General features: G+C 45.4%; 1 protein-coding gene across 1 annotated transcript; it reads right to left on the bottom strand.

The window, feature by feature from the left end:
• On the bottom strand, positions 1-26,942 carry LOC131293191 (locomotion-related protein Hikaru genki). The gene is made up of 11 exons (XM_058321271.1): positions 26,705-26,942; positions 10,247-10,999; positions 8,139-8,345; positions 4,550-4,890; positions 4,041-4,203; positions 3,724-3,897; positions 3,494-3,628; positions 3,267-3,410; positions 2,156-2,365; positions 1,157-1,351; positions 1-215 (listed from the first exon to the last, which is right to left on the bottom strand). Exons 1-11 carry the CDS (start codon positions 26,940-26,942, stop codon positions 1-3), a joined length of 2,775 nt encoding a protein of 924 aa, XP_058177254.1.
• Positions 26,943-27,303: the final 361 nt, after the last annotated feature.

The following is a 27,303-nucleotide window of genomic DNA, read 5'->3' as shown; positions in this document are numbered from 1 at the left end:
CTAGATTTCCTCGTAGCTTCGACACTGGGGCACCGGTCCGGACCAGTCACCCTCGGGCGTACAGCGGGGACGTTCCGGGGGGCCACCGTTAGCGCCATGCTCGACGAACCCTGGCCGGCACTGGACGGTGAGGTAGTCTCCCGGATCGTAGTGGAACTTCAGCGGCGCAATCAGTCCATTCGGTGGGTCTCCGGGGTAGGGGCACTGTGCTTTACCTACGGTAGAAATGAGGAGAATTGATTTGAACGAAGGTGAAGAAAAGACAAATTTGGATAACTCATGTAAAGAGGATTTTTTATAAAAAAGGGAAAATAAAGAATAACAGTATTTTTGTTTTATGATATGTTTAAGATTTTCATATGTTCTAGCAGACGTTATAATGTATTCTAGTTTCAATTTTCAAAGTTATATACCTAGCAACGTCAATAACACAGAACTCTAGCCCCAAAAATTTGTCTATTTCCATAGAATATATTTGTCATACTGAAAAGTGTTGGTCGATAATGAGAAAAACCACTACAAATAAGTGAAAATAAATAAATATTTTACAAAATCTAAAACGTAATAAAACGTGAAACGAAACAAATCCCATTTAATATAAAATTAAATAGTAAGTAATAATCACGAAAAAAAACGCTTAAAGAACTCAAAATGATTCAAATATTACTCGGTAAAGAATCTTCGTCTAACAGTGAGCCAACGAACGAATGATTTGTTTTATAACGGACGATTAAATAAGAAGATTGGATCAATTTTCGTATCGTTTCGTTTAAATTTTTTCCGAAAAACTTTCTTTCCAGGAATTCCCATAAAGACCCATTTCCTTTATGGGAATTCTTTCAATGATGAAATTTTATTTTAGTGAGTGAAATTTCGTCCGCAAAACGTCCGCAATGAACCGTGAAAGCAGGGATGATTTTATGCAATGATTCTGGTAGCTCATTGAGTCGATATAATTTTGTGTCTTTTACAACAAACCAACCTACGGAAATGTTCAACCTTCTTACGTTTGTTGCTTACTACGTGATGGAAAATTTATATGAAAAAAACAAAAATGAAAAGAAAAACTGTTTAAAAGTGTCAAGGATGTGCTTGGAAAATGGCAAGCTGGATGGTCACTGCACCGTGGCTTCGAGTGCCTCACTCGTTTACTTACAGAACGGGGGCGGGTGTGACCAGAACCCGGTTTCGGTGCAGACAATTGACGCCTCGCCGACGAGAAGATGACCCTCGGTGCAGCTGAACGTTACCAGTGCCCCGACCGCATAGCGTCGCTGACCGTACATCGTCAGGCCACTGGTGCCGTCGATTCTGCCGTTTATTGGAACCAGTGGCTGTGGACATTGAATGGCTAGATGTAGACGTACAGAAGGTTTTAGGATCCACATGAAAGGTAAAGGTGTCGGTGGAGGGGGGAAAGTGAAAGGGTGGTTTGGGGACGGTATCGGTGGGGGTACAAGAAGATAAGGGGAGAAAGAAAAAGATAGAAGAGATAGAACGATAGTTTCGATAGAGAAAAAGCTGGCCCATTTCTCCATTGGGGGTGATGGGCCACGTGTGCGTGTGGGTGAGGAAGGCTGTGTTGGATGGAAGGGGAGCAGTAATAGAGCTTGCAGGAAGGAACAAAATTGAAAAGTTGAAAAAGTTGGTCCGGTTGGAAAAGTAACGGAAAATAAACCATCCAATCTTCGGGGAAAATCTACCGGAAACTTAAGTGGGATAAAGCGTTGAAGCACAGTTGAGGGCGTGTGGTGGCAATGTGTGGCTTGTGGGAGGGTGTGGTGCTACTAATACTCTCCCTACTCCCTACACTTCCGTTCCACTTCCCTCGCCAGGAATTCACTCAAATTAACTTGTCGAAGCCAATTGGTTAATGAATGAATGCACCGAGGGAAAACGGTGGGTGAACGAGGTGGCGTGTGGCGGTGATCGAGCATGGAATCGCCCGCCCGGTGATGATGGTGGTTATGATGTGGTGAATGTCAAGAATGCCATCCGTGACGATGCCCTGCGGCATAGTTGGGTCCCTTAACAACGACAACAACACACACCCACACACAACCCACAGCGGCCCACATTCACCCACGTTTATTCGCGGAAGGTAAACACCCGGAAGGTGGGCGGGGGCGGGTGGGGTGGCAGGACGACAACATACCTCGGCAGCGCGGTATCGGGCCACTCCAGTGTCCGTTCGGTTCACATTCCAGCCCGGGTGGGCCGCTCAATCGGTAGCCCCAGGCGCAGCGGAATACGGCCCGACCCCAAGCGGACGTGTTCAGCTCGACCAGACTGAGATGCGGGTCCTCGAGGAACAGCGGCGGACATTGGATCGGGTGGCAGGTGGGCGTCGGCGATGACCAGTTTCCTGCACCGTGCATTCCCGGTTGTAGCGAATATTTTGCGTATTTTGCGGGTAGAGTTTTGGGGAAGAATGTGGTAAGTTACGGGGACCGTGATTGAGAGAAGGTTATGTAAATTATGGAAGTTACTAATGGATAAGTTAGATAAATTGCGAATGTGTTCAAAATCGTAGAGCTGTACATTGGTTTTTAGGTTCCAACGTTAGGTTTAGATACTTAAGTAGTTAAAGTACTTAAAGTACTTAAAAGTCTATTCAGAACTCATTATGTAAAAACTAGAGCAATAAAATGTAAGAGGCATGATTTGTTAATTTGTTATTCTAGTGCTTAATTTTATGACTTGTCTTAAAGCATGATATTTAGGAAGAAAACTTCAACAGTAATATTTACTTAAATATTACTTGAATCAGTTTTATACTTATTTCTGCAATAATTCTATTCTTTGTATTATTAAACTGATTATAACTGTCTACAGTTTTAAGAGACCTTTTTTCATAAATAAAATATTCTGGATTCAGATTTAGAGCTGTTCGTTTAATTTTATGTTTTGATTACGCACTTTGAATACTTATAAGTTAATACAGAATTCGATTTACAAGAATCATATAACGTAAAATTTAAGATCCATGGTATATTAATGTGTTATCTTGGGTCAAATTTGATATCATATATAATAATATCTAATAAATACGTTTTACTCAGAAACAGTATCTAAATTTATTTCTGGAATGGTTCTATTCTTTATTAATATGACCACAATGGTATAAAGCTTTAAGTGAATCTTTCTTTTTATAACTAAAATATCCTGGATTCAATGTTATGCGAATCCAGATTATCTACCTTTTCACGGAATATTTATCAAAACTTACTTATTTTACCAAGCTATCTACAAATTTGGACACCTACCGGATGCGAGACAGGTAGCGTTCGCCTCACCCTGCAGCATGTAGCCGAGCGGACATCGGTAGAGGGCGCGCTGTCCCAGCTTGATTCCTTCCAGCCGCAGCGACAATGGTGGATTCGGTTCCGACAGTCCGGCACATTGTGACACTTGGTGGAGATAAAAAAAAAAATTGGAGGAATAAAAGTATTCCACGGGTCGCACGGCAACTTCGCCATTTATCCAAACTTACCTGCGACAATGATTACAATGCTGTTCGTGAGTCCACGCGGTGAAGCGCACGTGTACGTGCCCGAGTCCTGATTCTGGATGTCCTTGATCGTGAGCCGGTAGCGGGAGGCTTTCTCTTCCGGAACGGCGGACCAACCTGGTGGGAGGAGGTGAAAAGGAAGCCGATGCTCGAGTACATACATTCTCCAAAGGTACCCATAATAAGCGAGTGAAGCGAGGGGAACTACCTACCGGTCAGATATTGGCGGAACCATCCGGTCCAGGTCCACTCGGGTGAACCGCGCCGTCTCGGGTACATGCAGTCCAGATGGATGGTGCTGGTGGGTAGTACGGCCAGCACGCCCGATGGTTCGTACGCGGCCGAACCGACCCCAACCTTGATGCGAATCGACGGCGGGCTGTCATCTGTAACGACCAGGCGGAGGCACACATTAGAGTCACTAAATTCTGGTGAAAAATGGGTGCACGTGGTGAACTTCCGGCGAAAATTTCCCGCAATCCACATGGTGCCTGTGTCATAGAAATCTGGCGGAAAAATGGTCAATTACCAGAGTAATTAGTTAGCAGCGTCGTTGGGACGCAGGATGGCATCTTCGGTGCCCACAGGCCGTTGGAGCAGAGGACCTTCGATTCGCCGAGCAGCTTGTAGAGCCCGAGATCGCGGCATCGTGCCTGGAGCGTGTGCCCGTGCGGGAGATCCCAACCGAGAGTCTGCGGAGATTGGAGATCAAAGGAAATGGAATGGAAAACGGGGGACTCTTTAGGGACGGTTCTCTTTTGCAACATTCTATTAAAAGTGGATGTTCTAATATTTGCTGTGGACCATGAAGGATCTATTCTTGTCTGGATCTAATAACATTGTTTTTCAAAAATATTTGGATAAAGCCTTCACTTCCGGGAGTTCCAGGAGTTGGGTGAGTTACCGGAATGTTTGTGGATTTTTTAAAACAATTATTCTGAACTCAACGATTCTAAGGAAGGTTCAATAACCCTGCCTTACATGTTGTTGCTTCGTCACAATGTTACTGTAGTGGGCACGACCCGTTCCCCGACTTACCACCGACACATTCTTGTAGCTCAGCAGCAGATGGGGCGGAATGTGGTCGACGACGCACCGCTTGTACAGCGGCTCGAACTTCAGCTGGCCGTGCTCGTCCTGCTCGTGCTCGTTCATCGCGCACAGTGGGCCCACCCAGCTGCCACGGATGCACTGGATCTTGCACAGCCGGTGCCCACCGAGCGGTCCGACCTCGCCCGGAAACCGCACCTCCGAGACCTCGCGGAACTGGTGCAGCTCGGGGCTTTCCTCCGTCTCCTCGCTCTCCTTGTCGTCCCGGTCGGGGCTTTCGGCCGAGTCGGGCAACGGTGGCACGAAGCTTCCCTCCTCGTCGTACTGCCCTGTAAGTGGGTTAGTGGCGTCGGACGCCCAACACCGAGGAGAAAGATGAAGAGAGTAAGGGAAGAAAAAGTGGGAAATGGAAATGGTTCACGTATTTGGGCTTGGAAGACGGTGGACACTAGCGGGGGGTGGCCAACGCTAGGGTGGGTCCCCAGTGAGGGTGCACACGCGCTTGTGTGTGTGTGTGTTTGTGGAGCTGTGTTGGATTCTTTCGCGAATAGAAGCACCTACTTTTAGGAAGCGAGCTTTGCTAGTTGCCAGCTGCCTTCAGCAGAAGGTAAGCAACTTCCAACCGGTTTCCTTCCAACACACTCCAAAAAACACACACGCGCGCGCAAGGTGATTTTCACTAGGAACTAGTACAAACTAAAGGCTCTTATGAGTTCTCTAGCACAAGCAGTAAGCTGGGTGTTGCTGGGTGAAATGGGCGCGCGAATGGCGGACGAAATGATTTTCTTGCCAGCAAGCAAGCGGAAGCGAAGCCATAATGCCAATCAAGTGGAAACCGCAGGAAGCACGCCACGCCACAGGCGCGCACACACACACACACACTGATATGAATAAGTACGGGTACCTGATCGTGGTGCAGCAACTATGTATCTACTAAAGCATGGGCTACACATACACACACACACACGCACACAGGAACTGAAGGGAGCATACGCGTGGCCACCGGAAGTAGCAACGAAGGGTTTGGGAGGATCGAATGGAGACGCGTGTTCCGCGTGAAGTCTTGGGCTTGGTGTGCTACCCTGTTCACACACCAAGTGCATCCCAATGAGGCTCGAATCGACTCGCTAGATGGGCTCACACATCAGGCATACACACACACACACACACACACACACATATACGCATGCACATTGTGAATGCACTTCATATATTTTCGAAAGGGTAAGGATGCTAAAATAATGTTTCGCTTAAGCTCGTCAACTCGGCATCGATCCAGCGCCTGGCGTAGTGTGGAAAAGTGTGTTTGCATCCCTTTTTTTCCTCACTTTTTCGAGTTCTCTATGGATGTTGAGCATGAAGGAGGTGGAATAATGTCTGCAGTTGACGTGCAGCCCGTGTGTGTGTGTGTGTGTGGAAGGAAAGTGAGTTTGAAGCAGCGAAATGCAAATGCAAAAATGTATATATCGGAAAATGCTAGACATCGCGTGTGCGTGCCGCGGATGCACTGATGCACTCGGTTGTGTGTGTGTGTGTGTAGGTGAGCTTGACTGTATGAACCGTTAGATTGTGAAACTAAATTTGCTTATAGCCGGGGCAACTTTTCTACACTCGGCACCGATACGATGAACTAGCCCGACTATGAAAGTTCAACTTTATTTCATTGTGATAACCAATTTTGGGATAATTTGGAAGCTGGGAAAGCGCTCTACATCCCTCAGGGCTGATTGGGAGAATTTCATGCTGGCTCGCCGGATGCACGTCGTTCTGTTGCTTCGTCTGTTCCATTTTTTTTTTCATTTTGTTAGTTCGAGTTTTAGTTTTGGCTTTGCTTTACCATTTTACCGATGCGGAGCTAGCCGACACTTGGCAGCGGCACGTAGCGAATTGCGAAATTGGCGCTAATATACAGCGGTGCACGAAGCAAGTGATGAAACAAAGATGCACAAAGTGGCAAGCGGTGGGTTTGCTGGGTGAAGTGTGCAGATGCGAGGGTTGGTGGTGCAGAGGTGAATGTGATGGTGGTCACATGGTACAGGGTGGCGTAAGTCGCTGATGTTACTTTCTTTTTCTTCTAGCGAAGCTATCGGAGCAATTCTTATGTTGTACTTTAAGAAGTTGTTTCGGTACATTCGATTTAATCTATCCTAATAGTTTTGAAGTAGGATAATATTGGATAATTGAAATGAAATTTTTAGTTTCCTTATCCATACTTTAACGTATGATCTTTGTATTGCATGTTTATAACATAGTTTGGGCTCTAGCTAAGGGTTGTCTGACTACAAGTTTCTTCTTAAATAGAGTTGGAAATCATAGATTACTTAAGCGTACATGATAAGTCAGTAGGAGCAGGATATTAAATCCTAAAAGAGTAAATGAATTTGCTTAAGACAAGACAAGCTTAAAGAGTAAGTGTGTTAATTTATTCAATTAATACCAAATAATATAAAATCTAAAACAAGTTTCACAGGAACCCCAAAAGAGTAAATAAAAAAAATAAAACAGTCAATAAGCTCAGAGAATAAGTCTGTTAGTTTTATCAAATAAATATAAAATAATATAAAACCAAATTAATGTTTTGCACTTACTTCATAGATGCTTATCTCTTTTTTTAGCTTTCACTTTTTTCGCTTCGGTAATCACTTTCATATTTTTGTGGATACTAGAGACTGTTTTACTTAATCCTAATCTCTTTTAAAATTTAAACTTTGTTGTGAGTTTCAAATATTTATGTACGGAAAGTACCCTAATCATCATAGGTGCATTGGTTCAGAGCAGTGTCAAATCATGACCCAGGTCTAGTGATCCAATAGAAGTTTTCTTTTGGTATGCTTCGACGAATCCTGGCACAGGTCTACGAAACTGTTGTAGTTTGAATTTCGCACTTTTCAGTTTTTCTCTTTTGTTGATTATTAATTCGTTCTTTGAATCATAAACTATTTTCGGTTAGAGCGCATAAACTGAACCTATTCACCGTTGAATTGATTTAGATGTGGACGCAAATTTACCCATTCCTTTTTCTAGAATTAAACTATCTGTTTGGGATTTATGTCTCTTTGGTGACTAATAGCTAATGTTGCTAGTAGAACTACAAACAAAAAAAGTCGGTAGTGATTTAAATATATCAATTCATTAGCCACATTTTACCAGTGGAAACATATTGCAACATATTGGAAGGTATTAAAATTCATCCTGCGAGTTGACTGGTAGCGCAAGTCATATGTTTTAATAAACCATAGCATGTGGAAATCACCATATTTTTTCCCTCGGTTTGCGGTTGCCACCCTGTAACATATGATTTACTGTTTCGTGTGTGTGTGTGTCTTTTCGCCCCCAGTGCGCTTAATCGTACTTTGTTTTTAAATTTTTGAAAACTCCAACTCTTTGCGCCCTCGCCAGGTATGGGTTTTTTTTCCGATATCGTGGTAAGCTGGTGAATTTCGTACTGGTACGTCGTGCACCGGGGTGCACCACGGTGGAAAATGCAGCGTGCAGAGCGGGGTTGGTGACTGTGACGGTGAGAGTTTTTTTCGGTTTGCTGTTGCTGACTTGATTGCAATGGACTGGTAGGGCTCACCTTTGTTGGCATTGCGACTAATACTCTTGCTGCCACTGTCACTGCCACCCTTCGGGCGGCTGAGCGCGCCGGTCGCTTTTCCCGACTTGCGCTTCACCCGTACCACCCGGCGGCCCATGCCCGGCCCGGGCTGCTGCTCGACCGTGTCGCCGGCCGGTTCCTCGGCCGCCACCGCGACCACGTCCGGCCCGTCCGCGCCCGCCCGATCTGATTGCATGTAGGGGAGCAGTAGAGGATTGGTTGGAGTTTGGAGTGGAAGCGTTCGGTTGGTGTGTGTGTCAGTTTCCCTTCTGCGCGCGATTCCCGTGGGAACCCGTTTTTCACAGGGCTTAGAGTGAAAGGATTTGTACTACTGTTTTTTTGTTTCGTTGTCGTTAACTTTGTTTCTAAAGCTACCTGCATTTTTCATCTATCATTCATCTATCGAACTATGGCGCCATCGATCAACGGATCAAACGCACCGCGGAGTTGCCGGAAGCAAGCTGTGTAAATTATTTTATGTTCCACCCTTTTGTACAAAGAGTTATTTTCTGAGTGTGTGTATGTGTGTTTTACTCATAACTCGTACCGTAACATATTGCGATATTACAAAAGCGTTTTTACGTTGCAGTTTGATCTACAGATGTTTCTATTCGCATAGCGTTCGATACGATGTGTGAGCTGAACGTGAAAAGTTTCGAATGCTGCTTTTGTTTTCATTCGTACGGTTCACGTTGTCATAATATTTCGAAATGAACAAAAAAAACAAAGAAATCACTTTTCAAAAATTATAATAAATCATAATTTTTCCTGTTTTCCCTTTTTGGTATTCTCCAAGAGTTATTTTAACTATTTTTATCGCCTTCAATTTTGTGTTGCAGTTATGCAAATCCCGATGAGACACTTAAAATAGTCGTTATATTATTAACCAATTTCAAATGTGTAGAAATTTCCTTTTTTTTAAACTAACATATTAACACGTTGACTGCCATGGCTATCATTTTTGAAAGCCAGCTGTTATTAGTTCTAAAAAGTTTTTTCCCCATAAATAAGTAAAAATGCTACATAAAAATGATAGTAATATTTAATTTCAGTTCTTTGGCAAGCTAAGTTTTTGCTCAGCCTTCAATCGTTGATTTAATAAAAGTTACAAAAGAATTTAATTAAAAAAGAATGTACTAAAAGTGTGCTAAAAACGCTCAACGTGTTAAAAAGTCAGCCTTTATCTCAATAAGATGATTTAATTTAATTTAATTTATTTTAACGAATCGCGAAAAAAAGCATAAAATGCATATTATTCAAAGTGGTTAAACATTTACAATGTGTTATGATGAATAAAATAAAAGCCAGTTTAGTCTATACATTTAGAATTGAAAAGCTTAAAAATGTAACAAACACACACTCAGAAAGAGGACATTACTTCTAATAGACCATAACAATTCGGTTGACATTTTGCAAGCTTTTATAAGCTTGGCACGTAATGCTTTCCTCTGAGAACAAAACTGAAATAATTTATCACAGAACCTCCGAATCTCCCGAAACTTCCGCACTGGATGCTCTAAGAGCCAAAGAAGTTTTTGCTATTCTAGAGTTACGGTGAACTGATTCCGCGAAGAACTCACTCAATCCCCGCACGACGCCGGAAGCGTTACTTTGATTAAATACATTTCCTTCGAGAAGCCAATTTTCTTGTTTACCGAACGCATCTGCAGCGCCACGACAATATAACCAATGTCACGCGTTCACATCGCCGAAGGGGTTTCGGGGGTGTGTAAGAAATTTTCCTACCAAGTGTGTGTGTGCGTGTGTGTTTATGTGTGGAAAACTTTCTCCACGGTGAACGGTGCGGAGGCGCCAGCCCGAGGATTGATTGACTTCGCGACCGACGACTGACTCGCTATTGACTAGCGCTATTAAGAGAAAGTTGGAATGGTATCGATTTCTTCTCTAAACTATCATTGGCCCTGGTCGTCCTGTCGACTTGGCTACGTGATGGTGGTGGTGGTGGTAATGTAGGTGGTCTCGATACGTGCTCGAGAGTTTAGACGCCGTTCGGGTGGACGGCGTTCGAGAGTCCTTCGGCTGGCTGGAAAAGTGAAGCGGAACGGCGGTGTAATCCGGTCACTTACCTTGCTTGTGATGGCGGGCGATGCTCTTGCTTCCACCGTCGCCACCACTGCCCGCCTTGGCCCGGCTCAGCGCACCCGTCGTCTTGCCCGACTTCCGCTTCACCCGACGCCGCACGATGCTCCCGTTGTCGTCCATCTCGACGATGATCTCTTCGCCCTCGATCTCGTTCTTGTCCATCCCTGGTGAGCCTTCGCCCTCGCCCCCAGCACCGGCACCCTCGAACTCCACGTCGCCCTCGACCGGGGCGCTGTTGAGGAACAGGTTGTCGTACACGCTGTGGTCGCTGTCGTTCTCGTTGAAAATGTTGTTGATCACGATGGCCGGACTAAGCTCCTCCAGGTTGAGCAGCTGATGTTCGTTGAAGGAGGCTGCGGAAGAAGAGCGACGGCGACGCCGGTGATGCCGATTGGCGGCCCGTCGATGAAGCACCCCCGAGGAGGCACGCTTCGAGCGCGCCGGAAAGGAGGCGGCCGCCAACGACTCCCGAACTTCAGCATTCTGTATGCCAAGCTCCCACCAGAAGGAGGTATCGCGGGACCCATGGAGGGCCGCATTGTGGCCACCGGGGTCGGTCGCGGGCGCGTGCAGACCGGACTTGCCTGGCTCGACCAGCTCGAAGTCGGCGGTCGTGAAGTCCTGCGGAAGGTAGATCTGTGTCGTCTCGAATGTCACGAAGGGCGGCTCGGTTGTGGCGTAATGTTTGCGGGGTCGCGAGATTTTCAAGTCCGGCGGAGGACACCCGGTGGTCGTTTCTGTCGTTCGGTGGAAAGAGAAGAAGGAAGATGTTTTCATTAGCTCAGATTACCGACTTTTTGCATATTAGAAATACAGTCATTGTTACTGATCTTTGCCTCTAACCTACCCATAATTGAAAAAGCGCATCAACTTTTGTCTATCAACAACTTCTATCTCTATTGAATTCTCTATTGCTGTATTTGTCTGTAGTTAAAAAGTTTTTGTCTCCTGATTTCAGGTTGTCAAAATCCTTTAATTTAGTAAAATAGGATCAATCTAAACAAGAAGAGTATCGTTTGTAAAAGGAATAATATCCTGAACCGCAAAACGTAAATTAAATGCATAATTATTAACAAATTAAACGTTTGGTATTGACTATGCAGAGTTTGAAGGGCTCTAGCAAAAATGTAAATCAGTTAAAACACAGTTTACAAACAGTAAATCTTCATTGTTTCATTTTTTATCACTGCTACAGCATATTGTCAAATAAAATCTCAATTACCTATTTTAATTCATGTTATTAGCAAGAAACAATAGCAAATGATTATCAGGCAAATAAAGATGCTTTAGAGAAAGTCGTTCAGAAGGTATTTGAAAGTTGGATGCTTTCGAGACAATGTTTATTGGCAGCATCTATATGATATTTGAAAATATTTATTTTCAATCAATTTCAAGTGTTTTAGTAATGTAAATTAAACATTTTATTAGTACAGAGATTCGACATTTTTAGTTAATTATGTACTGTAGATATAAATAGTTATTAGTCGGGGTGACTTTTATAATATCATCAATGGTTCAGTGTAAGTGTAATTAACATAAAGAAATCAAATGACTATCGATCGGAAATAAATACCTTTTAAAGAGCCAATATTTAAACGTGCTTGCAACACTCGATATGATCATACGGTAATGCTGTGTTTAATCCAGGGAGAACAAAGAAATTTGTGGTTTCCATAATGGCCCCCCAAAAGCGTCCCCGTCCCCCGTCCTCAGGCACTCAGGCAGCCAATAAATTGGAAATATCGTCCAGTAATGGCACCGAAACCGGCACGGAATCGATTGATTATGCAATCTAATCCAATTACAATCGCCGTTAACGCACGGACGTCGCGGGCCACGTTAATGGGAATGTAAATTTGCATCCCGTGCCCGACTCCTGGAGCCACGGATAAATTTGAATGATGGATGAAAACCCCAGAAATGGTTCACATTAAAATTAAAAACAAACGAGAAAAAAACAGGGTCTCGCTTCACCCGGCATTGAATCGAGCAGCTTAAATTACAAACCGTTCGGCCGGTTCCCGCAGGCCCGGCAAAACATTCGGGCCGCAAATTATGCAGTAAAATCATGATTTCAATTACTCCACAACCAACCGCGACCACGGGGGAAGGGTTGCACGCCATATCGAACCTGTCGCTTTCCAATTCGGCGGGCCGGTTTAAATTGCGAATAAAGTCAATTAAACCGATATTGCCCCGGGAAACAGACTAGCGTTTTTCCGGTCCCCGTTGGGCTGAGGGCGAGCGATAAAACCATATTTACACGTCGCACGGTGCAATTTAGACTCGCCGGATTACGGGAAATAAAATAGTACCAACTTCAATCAAAATCTAGGTCGTTAGATGGTTTCTGTGCGGGAAATGGATGCAGTTTGGCAACCGAAACCCGGGGCACATTCCTGAATGGAACGTGCAATTAAGCGCGTGTACCAGAGGTCTGTTTCCGAATAAATCGTTCGCAAATGTACGATTAAATACATCCGGCCGGGAAAGTGGAATGCGTCGAGATACCTCAACGGTTCTCATTAACCCTCGAGTTCCGCGGGACGACCGTTGGCCCGATTAAATAACCAAAGTTGGCACCATCGAATCGAATTGTTATCCTTACACGATATACGAAAAACCATTACTCGTTGTTCGACTCAAATTAGATGTATCAAAAGGCCTCGTGACCTCCGATGAACGCTGGTCTCGGTTTACCTCCGCGTGGGGCGGAGCATATTTCACACTTGGCACTGTTTTCCACAAATCACAAACAGTTTCTGTCGTTTGGAGTTTGTGGCTTGAAAATTCGAAACCATCCCCCTCCGTCCGCCTTTCCTGTAGTGTTGTTTGTCCCCCCACACTCTGTTCAACTCCGTGGTCTAATCTGTTTATCATTCAAAATCCTTTGGAAACATTCGAGCAGCTTCGGTTATTATCCACGGGAGAATTCATTGTTTTCCGGCGCACGGTCCCACAGCAGTCACGAATGATTAGAGTCAGCCGGGCGTTAAATATCGCGCCGATTGAGGTTGACGGAAAAGTCATGTCAGAGTGTTGAGGAACAAGAGAAATCTGCAGCCCAAAATAGTTTAGCATAATAAATAGGGAATGTGATGATGATAGGTGTACATTTGAAAAATTGGTTTATTGTCGATAAAATATTTTCTTAAATTGTCGAAAATGAGGGAAAAATTTCGTCAACATGCAAGGAACTTTTCCGGCAACCTCAGCAATCTAATTCGTGCTTGATGTGCGCCATCATCGACACCCGGCGCAGCTACAAGTGCATAATGCACCTCTCACCAACGCTAGTTCCGGTTCGACACGGGGCTCCGACACCGACTTCGAAATAAATAGCTCACCGCTGCCATTGTTTCACCCGATTCGCCTATTCTGGCTGTTGTGTTGTTCGCGCAACCGCGACCCTTTTCGCTGCGCGTTCTCGTGCGAAAAGGATGCCGCCTTTTGAAGATCATATTTCATGCGGATGACAATCGGTACCGCTCGTGGAATCGTCGTCGCTGTCGCGGTTTTCGATATCCGGCCGAAATAGAAAACCGCCACCGTCTGAGCACCGGTGAAGCAACCGCGGTGTGAAGTGTGCCATTTTCACGCCAACAGATTTCGCCCCCAAACACAACACTCCCGGACGCCTGGAAAGGACGAGCTCTCTAGATTGTTCACCAACCAGCTTCTCCAACGGTCCGTCGTCGGCGTGTGGATAAATTATCCTTGTCATAAATGGAGCCAAAACAAGTCGGCCGTATGCCGATGCGGCGATCGAATGCAGATGGTTTTGGGGCTTTCGAGTGAAGGCTCGAATTTGCATTCACAGCTAGAGTGAGAGGCTAGACATATTGCGGAGGTACAACGAGGAAATGCGAGAGGAGCAAGCTGGGATGAGAAATGATTGGTAATAAAACATCAAAGTCGCGCGGTAAGCAGCGACATCGCGGACGGGGGAGAAGTGAAAGATAACTTTTTGGGGGATTATATGGTACAACAAGGTATCATTCGGCAAATATAGATTTATGGTTCACTAGATTAGAGCAGCGGGGAATAATGCATTCGTATGAATTGAAATTTATGGCACTTACAGACGAGTGTGCGCGTTGGAAAAATTATGTTTTGGATTTGCAAATACGATTGAAAATATACAAATGAAACAGGGACGGTATGGTTAGTTAGATTTATTTCTTTTAAACTCTAATTACATTTTTTAGTATTACTTAAAATATTACATAAGTTTCAATGCACAGTTCTACTATATTAAAACTTCTGCTATATTGAGGCACTAGGTTTACTGGACCCGTCATTTTCACGGATATCTATCTTTAACGGAAAACATTGAACTAATGTCTTCATTTCCGTGATAAGTTCAAATAAAACTTTAAGTAATAATTTATTGTTACGTGAAGATTTCTGTTGTGGAATTCAGCTTACATTAAAATTGAATAAATTTAGCTTACTTTGTATAATATAGTCTTTCCGTCATTTCGACGTCAGAAACGACCGTAAACCTAGTGTTAAAAAGCTTCTACGTGATTTAACAGTTCATTTGAGAAAATATGCTGCTTTCCATTTCAACAATTTGTTTTATTCTTCTTTTCTTCTGTAGTTTGTTTCCAATTGAAGTTTGTACATTTTTTAAATGATCAGTGCTATAGAAAGAAATTTTTCGTAGTGAACTTTTAATGTTTTGTGGAACAAAAATAATTTCGTGACAATATTTCAGACTTTGCATTCTTAAATTGTTTTTTATCATATAATTTTCAATTGTGTTTGGCTCATTGTTGATTGAAAGATATCATTCTATGACCAACTGATTTAAGATTTTATTCGTTCATTGAACAAATAGTACTCTTTTCTTAAGGAAATTGTTCCATTTATTAAATCCTTTACCATCTTTCGTTTGCCACGTCACGTAAAAGGATCGTTAAGAGCGAGGAAAAAGATTTTCGTATCCATCAATTTTCTCACCGAGCTGATGCCGCACTCGTGCATCAAACGAAACGGTTCTCCCAATTGAAGTGAGTGTGTGTGTTTTTTATTCCTCTCTGCCCAATGAACAGAAACAGCACGTCCAAGTCCTTGCTACTGCAGCAAACTTTCAGACCACGCGAAACACGTTGTGGTTTTGTGTGGCAAAACCACAGTGTTTCGTGTCCCGAAGTGCCGAAATCCGTCGGCTCATTAAGAAGGTACCGGCCGGTGTTCGCTTTTCCTCTCCTTCCAACGCGGCGTCCTTCGCCAAAGTATGCAGCCACGTGCCGTCGGGCCACCATCGCCATCCCACCGGTTCGCGGTGCAGTGAAGTGCATTTTCCGGCCAACAAAACAAACCCTTCCCGAAACTAATTGTCCGAAATGTGTTCCAGGGTGGTGCGAGGAAGTGGAAAATGGGACGATTGTGCGGCGTGCGATGGGGGTTGGGTGCATTTATTTTATATTTTACCAACAAATGGCACCTTGTCTGGTCACCCCGAACGCTTTCCATTGCTCATCGTTCCCTTGGCTTTCCCCAAGCGCCGATCGGAGTAGCAAAACACGCTGAAGACAAACCTTTAAAAGTTTGTTTCACCGCTTCCCAAGAGCCGCGACGACGAAATGGGAAAGGAGTTTTCCGTTCGCTCTAGCGCACCCCAACGGGAGGTAATGGCACCGGTTCACTCCATAAAGCGTTCCGTTGATCGTGTAAGCTCATTAGTCGACTCTGGAATTTAATTGTTCGAAGAAACAATTGTTTTCCCTGCCGTTCCCTGCCGGGAACCTCTTCCTCCGACTTTCCTTTTATTGCTATCTACGAACTACCGACTGTCCAAGGGACAATGTTGCTGCTCCCTTAATGCTGTTGTCGTTTTTTCCTTTCGAGCGCCGGTGGTAAACAGTAATTAAAGCACCGAAGATATTCGGATTTCGGGCACGAATTCCTTTCGCAACCGTTCGCTTTCCACGAAGAAGAGGCTCCCTGTTGGCTGCATACTGCCAGAAATACCGTCGTGAGTGATGAGATTTTTTCTCTCTGTTCAGTTTCAGTTTTCTTTTCGGCTTTAGTTCACGCTTCTTTTTCGCTCCGCTCCAAAATGAGTCAGTCTCCATTTTGAAGCAAAACACATACGAGCTGTATTAAATGGCGCTGGTTTTGTTGCCCGAGTTTTTACTGTTTTTCCCCACTACGGACCAGGCACGGGTTGGGAAAATCCGGACACGTGCTAGAGGCGGCGATGATAAAGAGTGAGCAAAGCGACTGGCAAATGGAATCCAGCAATACACACGAAATAAACGTCCCCAGCAGCCGCCCGGTGATGAGTTCCGCGTGTGGAACAATCGTTTCATTTGGTTCCCGGAACAAGGGGGAAGGGAGGGAATGTGGGTGGAAAATCAAGACCTAAAAAGAAAAAAAAGGTAGGTAAACACACGAGTCGCAGCTTAACTGGTGCAGAGATAGATGCGTCATGGCGAAACCGAAACCAGAAGCGGAAAAAGAGTGTAAAAAATCCCATATGTTATGGAGTGTTTTTTTATTTTCATTTTATTTGCTCTCAAATCGACCTCCACCCGCGACTCTTGGGATACCGAGTTACGAGCACAGCGGAGGTAGGTTCGAACTCCATTTGTTTCCCCCGCTCCCCAGGACAGTTTCGGTTGCCCCTCTTTTTTGGCCAAATAAAACCCCCAAAACTGTGGCCATATTTTACGAAACAAATAATTTGATGGAGCAAAAACGGAAAGCCTCGATGCTGCTGCTGCACCCGCCCGCCCATATCTGTCGGTCGGAACTAAATGGAACACGGAAGAGTGGGGCCATCATCAGCTGGTGTTTGCCGGCAGGCCGTACATCACTCATAAGGCTGTGCAAACACACGAACGAACGCACGGAAAGGAATGGCATGAAAAACGTAAACCCTTCTGCTCCGCTCGCACACGCGGAGAATGATTAATGGGTACAATCCGTAAAATGAAATTTTAGCCTCCCCACCCGCCTCCCAACCAAAAAACATCAGATGGTTAGTCTCGAAATTTTAAAAGTTGCCCATTTCAGCCCCCCTTCCTTGTACTCCTCACACTTGGTGGCGTGTTCAGTTGGCGAGGGAAAAAAAAACATTCTCGCGTTCGCCGCGTCGACGATAATAATAATAAAGTAAATAGGAGAAACCTTTCGTCGGGCGGAAAAGCGTCGGGCAGACGCGAAATGCGTTACGGAGTCTGGAAAGTTGAACCATAAAGTTGGCGGGCATTTGGGGTAAAAACAAAAGAAAAAGGAAACGTAGTCCGTAAAGGGAGGAAAATAAATGAAAGAAAAATCGTACGAGAGCGTAAGGCTTAGTGTTTGTATTACGTAAGGCAGGCCTTCGGTAGGCAGCGAACCCGATCGACATACGAGCGCCCCCTGAGCGCGTGTGTTCACGAATGACGAATTATGGGTTCAAAGGTACGCACGGTACTTCGCTGGGAGGACGATGCAGACAGGCATTAGAAGACAGACTCACCGAAGTCGGCGCAAAGGGGGAGCATACGGTGAGGGCACAAAATGAATCTCCTAACATCAATATTCACTTTTCCCAACAGTACACGCACATACACACACACACACACTCGCACACGTGGCTCGTTTCTCTTCTGCCTGTCTTTATTAAAGGAACTCCGGCAGAAACAAAGTAACGGAATGGAAGTAAGAAAAAAAACAACTGCCATCCAACCAAAGACCGAGCCGTGGAAAAGTGAAAATTTATTCATCCCCTTTTATCGGGTGGGGATTTCCTAAGGCGTTGGTGAAGGTGGCGGGAAGCTGCGGGGCCGTGTGTGTTTGAGCAATAAATATTCACACGCCGCGGAGACGCATGAGTAAAGCCCGACTAAAGCCACCGAGTAAAGGGAAAGCTCAAGGAAAAACCCCCCGTGCGAGGAATATTAAAATGGAGACGAAAAAAAAAGGAAAACATAAAAACAACTGCACGTGAAGATGAAAAACAACACAAAAATCGCACCAAGCGCGTGGGCCAATTTTCTCCACTTTTTATCATTTGCACAGCGTGTCCGCTTTTCCAACCCCACCCCCGTTCCGCCCGCCAGGGGACCACCGAGGGGCGTGAAACTCCCGCATACAATTTGTGCGCGCCGATACGGTGGTGATAGTGACGGCTAGCCATGCGTCCCATTCCCATGGGTGTGGAGTTTTTCCGACCCCTTTCCTTTGCCATCAAAAGTCGGGTGCGATCGGTTCGCGATACGATCTCCCGGCCCGATAGCGGCGTTTCACTATTGCTGTGTGAAAGAGTTTGCTTGCCATCGTAGATTGTTTTTGGCTTCGCGAAGAATTTTCATATCCTTGAATTTTATTGCTTTTCCACGAGCGCACTAAATAACGGAAGCAACAGTGTCGGCGAATGTTGTAGCGGACAGCTCGAGAGGGGGGGGGGGAAACGGGAAAAAACATACCCATACAACATGCCAAAGTCAATGTCCTGGGCGGGAAAACGCTGCCGGAGAAAAACGTAACCAAACGCTCCCTCCCCAAAAACCGCTGAAATAGGCTGACGTTGAGAGGCGACGCATAGTTTGTTAGCGAGGCGAGTCACGTTGTTGCGTTTGTGTCCTCACATGCGCTCGAGGAGCAAGATTTATTGCATTTGTGATAAGAAGAAAAAACCGGAGGGGGGAGGCTGGAAAGCGAACCTGAAATGACGCACTCCGATGAATCCGATTCAAGAGAAAGGGTGTAGGAGAGGACAAGGAAGAGAAAAAAGAGGAAACGGAAAGGATGGTCCAGTGGGGCAGAGAAAGATAGCTATTTTTAGTCCGGAAAAGCGCCAGCTATGCTGCCGTGAGGGTGCGGAAGGGACATCCTGGTGCGAACTCGAAACGAAACCGGTGGAAATACTACCGGAACGCACGCAACCAGCTACTCCGAGGGTGGAGCAGCGTGGGCGGACAGGAAGGCGGGAATAAAATGAAGTGAAAATAAAATACAATAACATAAAACCGACGCTTCCGAACGCTGAGCGTTATTGTTGCCATTTCTCATTGCGGTGGTAGATTAAAGGCGTCATTTGAATAATTTATGTACAATACGGAAGCGCATGCACATGGGTCGTGCCTCCCATCGCACCACCCTTCGGTTCAGAGATCCCTTTTTGCCCCACCCTTACCCGACCGGGATGGTGCGGATATTCCTTTGGACGACAATTTCCCCAGCTTTCCCAAACCGACCGGAGTGCGTTATTCCACTTTCTAGTTCAGAGCCAACGACGGCCGGACTGTATTCGACGTTGGGTGAAATCGGTGGAATAATCCTTTATTGCAACCCTTTCCTTATTTCCCTTTTGGCCCTTTCATCTCCCCGGGTTTAACTCCGAGTGAATTGCACCGGAATGCAATTCGCTTTGATGTGTTGGAAATTCAATTGAAACATTGATTCATGTTCCAACAAATTTATTCCTACCTCGCGGCCTCTTGCCAGCCATTGTACAGTTTGGTTGTTGTCTTATATTTTTCACTCCGTTTCGAACCCCTACACTAAGTGGCACTCGTTGCTATTTGCCTACATCGATGGAATTCCTCTACGTCTTTGTTTGATGAAGGGTTGTTTTCATGCCGAGCGTCATTCACCGTTCAACAACAAGCCATTGGGAGAGTTTTTATGTTTTGTTTTAATTCCACCGCGGGAAAGTGCTTTCATAGTCGAAAGAGGCCCACTTGACGCGAGCTCGAAGCTCGTAATCAGAGCTAATGAGCAACTGATTGATTAACCGAATTTTCCTTCCATCCGGTCCGGCTTCCGGGCAATGCAATGCCTCGATTCCTCCCGCGAAAGGGCACGCGAACGAGTCGAAAAGGATGAAGTTCTCCAGCAGGAAGAGGAGGTTTTCGCCGTTTCCGATTGCGACCCCAAATCCCGTGGAAAGCCGCCCGTGCCGTGTTCCGTTCGTCTAACTTCGTTGAGATAATTCCGATCGGAAATGTAAACCAAACACACGCCCGCATCGGGACCCTTTTTCCGTCGCCGACTCGGAGCTCGGCCAAAGTCAAGTGGTTGGCTGCCACGTGCACACCGAACCGGGGGGGAGAGTGCCGGGTTTTTCCCACTCCCACTTCCACCAGCGCGGATGGAGGCGCCTGGTGCGCCGTACAAGCAATCAATCCCTCCGACGCCGACGATGCCCCGAAACCACAACGTTGCTAGCCACCCGCCACCACCAACCTCCACCTCCCCCTTCCCACTCTTCCCCGTTCGCCGTGTCGAAGGGACGCAGGTTAACCTCGTCGACGGAAAATCAAATGAACCGGCAAGTAGCAAATTGATTTGCCATGCCTCTCGCGCGCGCACACAAACATTCTTCACGACGGCGGGTGGCACGGGTTTCGGTTGTTGCGGGCTGTTGCTACTACTCGGAATTTCGGACACACTTCGTACGGGGGGAGGGAAAAACAAATTTGCGCAAACATACACAGTCTGATCGGGGCCCCGCGCGGGGGAGGGGTTCGCGGAGAAATTGATTGAATTGAATCTTGCGAACGGGAAAACGGTTAAACGGAGAAAACCTCACCACCGACGACGTCGGTTACCGACGTTGGCCGTTACCGACCTCAATCAACGTAACGCGCGGGCGAGTGGAGGAGAGAGAGAGGGGGTGGGGGTGGTTTTGGGCGCCACCCTTCACCGATCCAATCTTATCAAGCACCCATCGAAAAATATCGGATCGAGCAGTGAAGCGTCCTTCGCGTCGGTGGTTGTAACGGGGAGATTTTCCGTGGGTCAGATGATAGATAGCGGTCGAAATTTGTCGGAGGCAGGTTCTCGGGTACAACTGAACCCGATCAATCCCGGTGGGGAGGCTCTTTTTTTGGCTCTTTCGAGACGAGCGGACATCATATACATTATTTAACAGTTCAAAATGACAGTAGCAGATATCGTAACAAGCGACTAAAGGGCTTCCTTCCTTCGATGTGCGGGTGTGCGTGTGTGTGTGTGTGTGTGTGTGGCAGCTTTCCTCACTTTTTTACTAGATTTCGGTATTCGGCTCTCCTCTTCCCCCGACCTTCCCTCACGTAGGATTTGCGGTGATGAAATTGAATGGAAAATTTATCCCACGGCAACCCTCCTAATCCTGTGCTTGTCCCGTCCTCGGGACGCACGTCCCGGAATGGGATGCCTGCGACGCAGATTTCCATCAGAAAAATACAGTCAGCTTTAAATTGTAGCTCAAGGGAGATTGTGGAAATTTGTTGATGTCAGTTTTGTCATTATTTGATTGATTAAATTATGGAAGGATAGAGTGATTCTTTTTTGTCGGATGACATTTTAAGTTGAAAATCACTCGGAGTGCAAAGTGGTAGAAAATGATTTACAACCAATAAAATTTGTAGGTTTTTACAACTTTTAATGTAACAAAATTGATAAAGAATTTTATTTATTATTTCGCAAACGGTGAGGCAGTCAAATAAAATTATTTTGACGTCAACTATGGCTCGGATATCGGTTTTTAGTGGTTGATGCTTAATGGTTTTAGCTACAAGCTTTAGATTTGTGTAATACCGATTCAGATTAATAAATCTGAATGACTCTTTGCTACGTTTTCGAGATTTACAAATCTTTTAATGATTCCTAAAAATTTTAAATGTTAAACAACAGAGAAGTAAAGGCAAAAAAATGGAAAGAGAGACACCCTTGGTTTTTTTGATCGCTCCATCTACGCCTATGAGAGAATCATAAAGATTCATAAATGTTTCGAAAGATTCATCAATGTTTTAAATGTTTTAAGATTCGAATCCCTACAGATTTACGAATCAATCAGCAGGTATCTTAGGACATTTGTATGAATCAATTTCGCCTAAAGATTTATAAATCACAACACTTGTTTTCTTTTATATTATGGCTAACCAATAAACATGCTAATGTAAATTCTTGTGAAATTGGCAATTGATTTTTCTTTAAAGTGTAAAAGCGTTAGTAAAAGTAGAATATTGTAAACTATCAAATGCCACTATCGAATGCAATTGTTAAAGGTAACAATGTAATCGGTATATAGATTAAATCTCTTTCATAATAATATGGAAGTTAGTCTTATCTTTTGTTATATTTTAACCTTAGCTGTCAGGATACGAAATAATACCATGTGTTTGATATTTAATTGAATGAAAATGGGAAGGTACCGATTTACTTTTCAAAACACCAACCCAATAACTTCTAAGCGAGAATATTTTGTTAAAACGTCATTTGAATATATTGATTAAGTAAAGGTGTATGATAAACAGGCAGAAGCCAAAATGCTCATGTTGTTGAAAAACGAAGCTCACTGTACCGAATAACATCGTCAGTCGATGGAGAGTAGAAGACGCAACTACACAATACAGCACGACAAGATAAAGATCTGTGGACGTTTCGTGCCCCGAGGAGACGGAAAAGAAATCCCACTGACCCGCCCGCCAGAGTGGAGTATAAATGAATAAATTACGGACTGAATACGAATGAGCGTCGGTCTCGGACTGCCAACACGGGGACTTTCTGGCACGGAGGACGTCCTCTGATGGGACGACATTCCGGTTAATATTTATAAAACACTCGCCCGAACATGACAAACGCGCCCGGAGCGTGGTGGTGTGAGCGAGTGAGTGGTGGATCATGGCATTACAATTTATGATGACTCCGGTGCGCCATCGCTGAGCCGAGTACCATTACCTGTTCAAAGGATGTAAAGGACGATGCTGCCGGTTCACCTTGAGAACGGCTCCGGGAAAGGGCGAAAAGAATAAGAAACAGCTTGCATCAATTTTCCTCCTCCGCCCTCGTTCGGGGGAAAGCCAAACATCCAACGTCCGACGGCATTAGATTCAGTGCGACGCATCGACACCACCATCATCAGGATTAAAGCTTACCGAATCTCAACCCAGCTCGGTTCCTTCCGTTCCTCGTCCTTGAGGAAGTGACAAAGTGAAGGAAGGACTCTCGCGCTGAGTGAGGAACATATCTCAGGTCCGGGCGCTCGTTCGACCTCCGGTGATTAGATTACGGTGACCGGATGTCCAAGTAAACGCTGGGGACGCCTTCCCCTTTCAACCGGGAAGTAACATTTGTCGACGATAGCCCTTTTTTCGCCAGCGTTTTCCCGCTTTCCGGCTATTTATAGCTGCTGTGTTTTCCGCTTTCGCCGCCACTTTCATATCGATTGCCGTGTGACGCAAAACCGACGCAACACGGGAAAGGTGAAGGAAACGGGCCAAAAAGGTGGTCAACCGTTAATGGAACTCCCCCCTCCTAAAGCGCCTTTTACTTCCGGTGCGCGCGCGCTCCGAGTCGAGTGGAAAAAAGCACCGAGTCGCGGTTCGCGCTTCATTTTCGCGCGCGCACACTTTCCTGTGCTTTATTTTATTATGTGGCCCCGGTTTTTCCCACGACGCGCGGGTATGGCGTTTATTTCTTCGCTCGATACCGCAACATCAAAGGTGAACGTCGTCCGCACCCGAGACACCCGAGTGAAAATTGCTTTCGGCTCCGGATCGACATCCCGCCTCCCTCTCGCATTTTCCTACCGTACGGTGAGAAAGCCAAACGCTAACGCCATCAGCGGCGTCGACGAAGTTCCGCAGCGAGTTTGTAACGCGTCGCGTTCAAGTTATGAAAAGTGGAGAAGTTTTGCAATATTTCACCATATTCGACGCGATTCGCATATCGGCGAGCCGGTGGGGCAAAAGGGACGTAGTGCATCGGTTGTTAACCGAGGGAGGGTGCCGGGCTTTTGAGAAAGTATAAAACTGTTGTAAAAGTGCGAAGTGGGAGAAGTTTTTCCCGGTTTCTCATGCAGCGTGCGCCGGGCAAAGGTATAATCGCGAGATCTTTGCTTCGAAAAATTAACGATCAGCAGCAGAAGACGGTAAAGTTTACTCCCCCCCCCCCCCGGCCATGTTTCTTTGTGGGACCGTTTTGATGGTATTTGAAGCATGTTGATTTGATTCTCTGTTCATTTTTCTTCCTCTCGCAAAAAGAGGAAAAAGCCAATAAAAATGCGCTTAGCTTTCGGAGAGGGACGAAAATTTAATTCGATATAAAATGAAGAACAAATGATGATCCACCCGGTTTCAAAAAGCGTGTGCTGGGGAGGGGGAGAGGCGGGTTACTGGTATGCCATGGCGAGGGACAAACTCACAACCGGGAACACTCCAATCCCGGGATTCGATTGGAATGCTGGGATTAGCGCACTTAAATTGTTCCAATTCCATTTCGATAGATTCGAGTGGTGCCAAAATTGGAAGATTTCCTCGGCAAAAATTGAACCAAGGCGTGTTGGTCGTTAGATGCTTGGTTTCATCTTTTTTTTTCTTCCCTCTCTCTCTATCGCTCTCTCGATCTAATAAAGAAAAAAGGAAAACAGAAGGTTTGTTCTCTCGGATTCGGATAAAAAACGGCTCAGCGTCTGGTGCCGTGCGGGTTTAGCCGTTATTCTTCCAGTTTATTTATTTTATTCCGCTTTAGCTTTTCCTTCTTTTCCGTTCGCGCTGTCCATTTGAGGCCCGAATGCTCGAATATGTTCCCCTGTTGGCTGTCAGTTGGTTGTGTGTTTGTGCACGTGTGGGGATGTGTTACTCCCTTGGACAGGGACGAGCTACGGCTTTTCACTTCCATTCGCGAAAACTCCCTGCGGCACATCAATTTCGTATCACGGCTATCGATTTCGGTCCGCCGGGCTTTTACGCGATGATTCGCGATTTGTTTGTGTGTTGATATTTCGCAGGCGAGTGCAAAATTGAACCACAGAATATCGCCTCCCTCTCTCTCTCCCTCTGTAACGCCGATTTTCAGATCCGAACGGGCCGGAGTGCCGAAAGTTAAAACCAAAAATATTATAAAAAGAAACACCAGGCCGGAAAAAGGTTAATGCACTTTTTTTTTCTCTTGCCAATCCAACCACCGGTGGATAAATTTCGGCTGCCTGGGGTTTTCTGCTTGTTTTCATAGCGAATTTTCTTTCGATTTCCGTTCACGTTGTGCGCCGGATGGTTTGCCGGGAATGGAAGAGCTTTTTTCCCAATCGCTTTCGCGGTCCGTGACGGATTTTGCTTTCGTTTCTTCGCTCCGTTCCGCAGGAAGTGGCAGATTGTTTTCCCGTTCCTTCGACGGTTTTGCTGTTTTTTTTTTATGTTTTATAACTGGAAGGGAACAGCAGGAAGCGACTGTGAAAGTGAAAGCACCCTGATGGGAACGGCTTTGATGGTAGTTTTCGCGCGCCATCATCATTCGCAGCTGCGGAGGGCTCGCGTGCCGCCCCGCCGCGGGGAAAGACCCGATAGGGAAATCTGTTTTCATTTCCCTCCTTGGAGGATGAGTGTGAGTAGAATGGCTTAACTTGGCTAAGCCGTGACGGTGCCTGAGATTGAGTGTTTCATTTTCAAGAAAATCCACTCGGTTAGGCTGAATTGGTTGAACGGTGCCGGTAACAATGTGGAAGCATAGCTTTGAGAAGGAAAACAAACATGGGAAGAAACAAATTTTCTCATAGAACTGTAAAAAGAGCAAAAATTTACTGAAACAGCTGCTGTTAAATGTAACAGTAATAATAATCTACTTTATGAGTTTTCTTAATTTCGTCTCTGTAATATCATCCTTATATAACAATTTTAGTTGTTTAACCCGTTTCACTTAAAGAAGGTTGATTTGAGCGAATTCGCATTTTTAATATTTCATCATAATTCATGTAATAAATTTAAAATATTTCAATAAAGATGCTAGTTGCTCACTTGAAGCTCTTGTCATAGTTAAAAACCAGTTCTTTTTAGTAAATTGTTGAGTTAAAAATGTATCTTCAGTCTTCTTACATTGTGCATTTGGTTTTCTATTCCAGCATTCAACATACGGAACATACGATATTAAAAATAAGAATTATATTCTTGATAACAATAGAAAAATCAATAATAACAAGGCAAGACAGATTGATATGCCAAAATCATAAAAAAAAAACATGCCAATGGTGATAAAGAACATTTCAATCCATAGCATCTAAAATATGCTCCATAGTGACCAGAAATGGTCGTTCGGAGGGTTTCTTAGATTCCAAAGAAGCCCACACCTACAGAGCACGAGAAGATATGTAAATTGCAGTTGATCAATCAACATGATCGATAGGTGAAAGATGGACGATGTTTGTTCATTCCAATCATAATGATTTTCCGGCTGCAGCTGTTTCTCAGTATAAAACTAGAGAAGACAAACGAATGATAGTCGATGAGAAGCAATTCGGCTTCCGCTTGACAAATGAATGCATAACTGTATAACCGAGCGAGTCGTTCGGAAAAGTGCAAATGATGAACTGTTTGACGCAATCGGACCGAAGGTAGATTTAAATCAAACAAGCCGGCGAAGAAAAAAATAAAACGAGGGAACGGTACAACGAACCCGGTGGAAAAAGTACCGGCACACACTACAAAAAGCAAAAGACAAATACTGATACAAACAAACTAACTTACCGGGTTCGCTCGTCGGTGGCGGATGTGGATCGGCCGGCGTCGCACCGGCCTCCGCCTCGTCGCCCCGGACGCCCGCAACGCAAACACTCGTTAGCAGCGTGACGAAAAGCAAACATTTTCCGATTTCAATTTTACATATTTTCATCCCCTGCTGCAGCGTTGCAGCCCGGTGGCGACCCGGTTGCCGCTTCCGGCCGGCCACCACCGTCGCTTCCGCCGGCGGCACGGCTGTTGACATCGATTCTGGTATGTTAAACTCGTCGCCGTCAGGAGGTTTAAGCCGTCGTACGTCGTACGGTGCACCGGAAGCCGGCAGCCGTCGGTGCAACTGCTTCGTCGGGTTGGTTGATTTTTGTCACACTCGTCCCGAAACCCGCCGTCGATGGGGCCGCCCTCATGCGGGGGTTCGGTCGTGATTGCTCCGAGAGGGAGGGGGGACCACCGGGGTGTTCGCTGTGCTGGGCGGTTAAGGGAGGCGGCACCACACTGGTTCCGAAATTCAATTCCGAATCCAATCGAAAATCCTAAAACCAATCCAATTCGTCCCGTTTCGTTCCCGGGTTTTCCCGGGGTTGGGGGGGACCACCTGACCAGTATGT

This window comes from Anopheles ziemanni, chromosome 2 (assembly GCF_943734765.1).
Source record: "Anopheles ziemanni chromosome 2, idAnoZiCoDA_A2_x.2, whole genome shotgun sequence".
Taxonomy (NCBI): domain Eukaryota; kingdom Metazoa; phylum Arthropoda; class Insecta; order Diptera; family Culicidae; genus Anopheles; species Anopheles ziemanni.
Note: the sequence above shows the minus strand (reverse complement) of the source record. Positions and strands in the feature narration are given on the sequence as shown.